This window comes from Chelmon rostratus, chromosome 4 (assembly GCF_017976325.1).
Source record: "Chelmon rostratus isolate fCheRos1 chromosome 4, fCheRos1.pri, whole genome shotgun sequence".
Taxonomy (NCBI): Eukaryota; Metazoa; Chordata; class Actinopteri; order Chaetodontiformes; family Chaetodontidae; genus Chelmon; species Chelmon rostratus.
This window is the reverse complement of record NC_055661.1, coordinates 24,340,273-24,346,272: the sequence shown is the minus strand read 5'-3', so window position 1 is coordinate 24,346,272 and position 6,000 is coordinate 24,340,273. Positions and strand designations below refer to the sequence as shown.

Below are 6,000 nucleotides of genomic sequence, written 5' to 3'. Positions count from 1 at the left end.
CTGCTGTCTGCTAGAGTGTGAAATCACACACACACACGTCTGACTCCTTCTCAGTGTGTGTTTGTCATTACACCCATATTTCATGTGGTATTTTTGACCAAAGCAGCTAAGGCCATGGTGAGGCCACTGCAAAAAGCAGAAAAAGTCAGCTACAATAGTGTGTTTCCTCTACGGCTTTAATCATTAAGAATTAAACAGCCCTATTTTAGGCAGTGTTGGAAGAAGTTAGTACTCAGATCCTTTAACTACAGTACATAAAAGTAGCAATATAACAATACATCCCTTACAAGCAGCACAATCTTAGAATAGAAGTATTATCAGCAAAACTGATTTATTGTGCATTATTATCATGTATTGTTTGATTATTATTACTCATCTATTGTTGTGCCTGCTCCCTTTAAAAAGAGAGACCAGAGTTATAAACAGAATAAAACTGAAGTGCTGAAGGAAAGTACTTCAAATTTGTAATTAAGTACAGTACTTGAGTAAATGTACTTGGTCGCAGTCCACCGCTGATTTTCTTCATTGTGTGCAGCTTTTATACTTGATTGTGGAAAACAAAAGGAGCATTGGAGCAACGCAACATAAATCCAAGAAGCCATCATCAACTTCAACCTCACAAGTTTCGGATTAACAGTCAAGACGAGCCAGAGTTGTGTTCGTAATGAGCTTTTTATTTAAAAGCACATGTATTAGAGCTAAGTACATTTAGCAGAAAAAACAGCATTGCAACTATGTCTTTTGTACAAAAAAAAACGAGACAATACAAAAATACTAATATTGAATTTTAATACAGTTGTGGGTGTATTTGTTTTTGAATGCATATTACAAACGTAACTATTACAATCTACAATAGTTTAGTTATCTAGATACAAAAATCTGTCAATCGATGCTTTTTAAGCAGCATTTTGTAAAGAACACAGGTCTGTAATCATAGTGGATATATCTAAACATGTTAAGAAACAATATCTTACAGAGTTAATTTTAGTGATCTATACATTATTTATATATTTATAAAAAGAGTGAAAACGGCTTTGTGAAATGATAGGACGGACTATACGATGAGAAAGATGTGCAACATGGCGGAGTGTGTTGTTGGAGGAGGATATCTGAGTAGGCTGTAAATAAAAAGGGCTTCTGTATCTGTACAACTGTTAGTGATTATACAGGACAGGCTATGAACAGACAAGGTTAAAGACGCTTCGCAGCGGAGAATAAAAATATTAGATCCACAGTTTTTATAACGTTCACCTGCTCTCTCGCTCTCTGACACACAGTGGCACACACCAACACACTCACACACACACACACACTCTCTCTCACACACACACACACTTGGCACAGCTGACAGTGTGTGTGTTCCATGACACACACATAGTTTATCAAGAGGCGGGGGGGTGGGGGGTGTGGTTCCTTTTCACAGGGCACAGCGCTCATACATATGTACACACACATTCAAACGCACACAAGATGTACATGTACAAGCACAAGCCTACCCACACAAGCACAAGAGTGTACAGGAGACAAACACACACACACACTGAGAGACAAACATCCATCGCCAATGAGTGATTGGGCGGGTGAGAGCCCCTCCCTGCCAGCGGAAAGAGCCCAAATCATCCCGAAATAATGTGCCAGCTTAGCTGTAAATCATCACCCTCTTTCCACGGTGACAGACCGCGCCCCTTCACTCTGCCCACCCATCCCCTTCCTGTTCAGGAAGCCAAACAGACGGACCCAACACCAGGAAGTGGCATGGCACAGCCACGCCTCTTATACCTGTGCTGGGAGGCTGGGAGATCTGCCTCCCTCCTTCCACAGAAAATACACCCACCCCCCTTTTACTACATCTAACCCTCAAGAAATGCAACATCCCGGGTTTGGGCCGCGCTGAAAGTCCACGACAAAAAGCTTGACGTGCCGATCTGGAGACAGAGGTATATGAGGTCGGAGGGCTTCATTTCCTTTTGCTAAAGACACAGTTTACTGTGATACTGATGTCTTGGCATTCAGTCAAAAAGGTCTGACAGACAGCCAAAGGACTGCTCTGGAACCTGCTGTAAAGGCCGAAGATGATCAGTGCACGATCCTTACTGTGGCCTACTGGTGCAAGGTTATTGTGATTAAAGCCATGCTACGCTAATTTCATCCTGCCTGAGTAGGAGGTCTCGTGAAACCACCACACCGGGCTCGGTCGGCTTTGAGGAGTTCATATTTCTGTCTCGTGGATGTGAGCACCATCAAGTTTTCTTTCAGTCAGACATCTCAGGCAGCAAGTGGTGATAATGGACAATGAATTTAAAAACAGTGCTATAAGTTATATTTTTCTATACTGTTAATATTTCTATGCTGCTAGGTATTGCAGTAATATCCTTCCCGTAGCTAAGGAAGTTGTTGTCCTACAGCGCTTCCAAGGCCACAGAGAGTTCAGAGAGGAAGCATCGCTGGACATCCCTCTCTCCCTAGGCAGGGGGTTTGTCTTTTTTTTTTCTTTTTGTCTCTTCTCTTCATTTGTTTTTCTTCACAAGTGTTTTCCCTTTCTGTGGTTACACTTCCATCAAACCTCCGCACCCTCAGCTCTGCCTGTCGAGTCATCAATTCCTCAATTCATTTTGCCTTTTAGCTTCCAATTCTTTTCTGCTTGTGCTCAAAACGATGGGCTCAAATGTTGATTAGTAGTTAACGTGATAGTAAATAATAAGTCTGGATAGTGAGAGTGGACTCTGCTGTGCAAATCTCAAATCTGACACCCTAGTCCACAAAGCGCCTCTCTGGGCGCCACGTAAGGGAGGAGGATGCCATTTGAGAAGCAGCTACAGTCTCTCGTCGCTACATTCTACTGTCCGATGGGAGGTGAGCAGCGCTGTGATTGGCTCCTCGGTCGCAGGAAGACGTCGCGGCCAGTCTCACACCATGTTGTGGTGGTTGTTCCTCTCAATGATGTCGGATGAAGGGAGCAGCTCCTTCTTGATGGGGGAGGGCGGAGGCGTGGCTGGCTTCGCCCTGGGCTTGAACAGGTCGGAGACGTAGAACACCTGGTGGACACGCAGAGGGAGAGCAAGGTGAGGAAACGGAGAGGAGGGCAGCAAACAGAGAGGGCAACAGCGGACTAACAACGAACGGAATAGAGATGGGAACTGCTCGCTCTGACCAAATATGGAGAATGTGATGTGGACATGTGCGTGTTCAGCTTGTAATGCAAATGCCGCACAGTGGAGGACTGCCAGGTCGCTGTTGTGATTTGCATAGAGCATGTAAAATCTATCTCAGCTGATTTGCCTGCGTCAGACAACATCAGCGAGGGTTTTGAAGTCGGTTCCCAAGTTTCCAAATAACTGCCATATGTCTCTTCTTCAGCTATAAAAACACTGCGGGCTCAAACATGGTTTCTTTCTCAGATTAGCAGCCGCCACGCTTTCTTCACAAGAAATCAAACGCGAGTGAAAGCCGATCAAAAATATTGACTCAAAAGCTGATTTCAGATTACGTTAATACCAGGTTCACCTCTGAGCCGAGTCTGGAAACACTCTGGATAAAACATGGTAGGTGTGAAGAGTGAAGTGGCTCTAATGGTGAATGTTGCATTACTTCATAACGAGATGATGAGAAACACGCGATCCCCTCCCTCGTGCAAACCCAAACTAGCAACGCTGAGTAATCCGTCTGAGGGAGGGGATCTGCAGCACAGCTCACCCTGAACTGACAAAGTGACCTTTGGCTAATCTTCTATCAGATGATGCCAGGGGTGAATTCCCACTTTACATCAACTGTGAGATCATGCTGGCGAATGAAGAAAGGGTGAGCATAAGATCGTGATGACATCATATGTCAAACAGGAAAATGGGCAGGAGTGGACAGGAAGCGCGGCCATGGAAACTACTGTCCACTGTAACAGTGGATTAGCGTTTCCACTTACAGGGGTCTGGGGTCACTCATGAGCAGCAACAGCTTCCGCTGCAGGCTAACACACACAATCACGCAAATAACACACACACACACACACACACACACACACGTATCCGGCAGGCGCAGCAGCTTTTCCTTCCGTGCTGCCAGTCGAGGGCGAGCAGAGGGCCCGTGCCAGGAGGACGAGGAGGGAGGGCCAAGGGGAAGAGGTGCCATTCAACTCTAAACTCCGCGAAAGACAGCCCTACAGAGCAGCAGCTCCTCGAGGGAAAACAATACGGACAACTCTCACTGGAGAAAACACGCCTGGAATTCTCATACGGGAATGTCCTTGGAAGAGAAACAAACACTAGAGGAAAGTTCGGTGTTCGTCTTTTGTTGTGCTCTGGAAAAAATTCTTTTTATATTACAAGGACTGTCTCATTCTGAGTGGTGGGCTCAACACAAAGACATTCTCTGCTATTGCAGCTTGACATTTACTGACCGCAAAGCGACCTTCAGTGGTGATCTTTGTCTGATGGGAGACATCACATGCAGACAGAGACCTGCAGAACACACGGCTGCTCTTATGGTGTTAAAAGGGCTCTTTGTCTCTACAGTCAGTCGTTTGTGCAGCGTCCTCCTATGGTCTATTACATATGATATAATTAGCAGAGTGTAGGGGTGTATGATGTGGAGTCATATCCCTGAGAAACCCCCGAGCAGTCACAGGAAACATCCCAGACCCATTTCCCATCAGGGTGCCTCACGTCCAATCACAGCGGGCCTTGTTGCTGCGTCACCCAACCTCCGTCGTATCGCCCCTGAACCTGCCATGGTGGAAGGCTTATCACGACCTCGCCACTTCCTGTGTGTAATATAAGCAAACACAAAGCCTAGAGGCCTTTTGTGTTGCTGGGATGCAGACTCAGCATTTAGGCTCCTAATACAGGAAAAAAAAAAACGGCAGAATCTTTAAAGGCACATAAATATACAGTATGTACTGTATGTGTGTGCGCTCGTGCCTTTAACTGCGTGTCTTTAACAACTATTAAGCCTGACAAATAAAGAAGCTAAGTCACGCAGGAAGTGAGCGCACTAACTTCCTGAATGCCTAAAAACCACCACATTACTCATTAGGCCCCGTCTGTATGTTCGGAAATAAAACCGTGAATTTGTTTGCACGCACATGAAACCAACATGAAACCACACAACACATCAGCGAATGCATTTATGCCAAATTAGGTCAGAGGATGCAACTCTGAATCTGCTGAAACACTGCTGAGAAAATACAGAGCTCTTCAATGCTAACTTACCACATGCGAATAGGTGTCACAATGTGTACTTGTGCATAAGTTTAAATAACTTTGTAAGTGTTCACTTGTGGCGTGGTGCATAGAATTCAGGATTTTGATACTTGGGTTGCGTGCATGTAGTAGTAAAAGGTGACTTCCTGCTTCTACAGAAGTTCACTGACCACACAGACACTGACCAGACAGCTTCAACACGAGTACGCGCAGCATGTCCTGCAGAGATCGCATCCTCTTGCTCCCTCATCCTTTAATGCCTGACCCAACTCCTCTCCACTGTGACAATGAACCTCGAAAAACAAATGCCCCGGCTTTCTCTCTGACAGCTGCTTCCTGCCGGACTCGGCCCTCTTGACCTTCATTACGACACCTGTTGAAAAGTAGGCCAGCGCGTCTGATAGGAAGTGCCAGGTAGGACAGACGGGCCACTTCCTGTTATGGTTTCTCTGGATCACAGCCCTGCAGACATAGTCTGGAGTGTCTGACTCAAAACAGACGTTCATCTACATATTCTTCAATAAACTTAGTAGTATCCGACTCAGACGCCATCCATCATCAAATGTGATGACAGACGAAGAGGTTTAAAGCAGCAATTTACTTACAACAGAGGCAACAGGGCCGCAGTCTCACACGTCACTGCATGTGAATGTGTTCATTCTTGCCCCGGGTTTGCATTGTTCATTTACTGGCACCCGATGGGGGTGCACTGGGATTAAAGAAGTAACTGTAGCCTAGGGAAACCTGGAATAGCACTGACAATAAAGTCATGGAACAATACACTTCTCCACAGACAATTACTGAAATG

At 45.4% G+C, this 6,000-nt stretch overlaps 1 protein-coding gene across 2 annotated transcripts in view; it reads right to left on the bottom strand.

Annotated features, from left to right (window-relative positions):
- Positions 1-659: 659 nt before the first annotated feature.
- The window catches only part of plpp3 (phospholipid phosphatase 3), a 29,266-nt gene continuing 23,925 nt past the window's right edge, over positions 660-6,000 (bottom strand). For both annotated transcript variants that reach the window (XM_041935532.1, XM_041935531.1), the window contains exon 7: positions 660-3,035. In XM_041935532.1, coding sequence (XP_041791466.1) covers positions 2,907-3,035 — 129 coding nt within the window. In that variant the 3' untranslated portion in view covers positions 660-2,906. The remainder of the gene's footprint in view (positions 3,036-6,000) is intronic.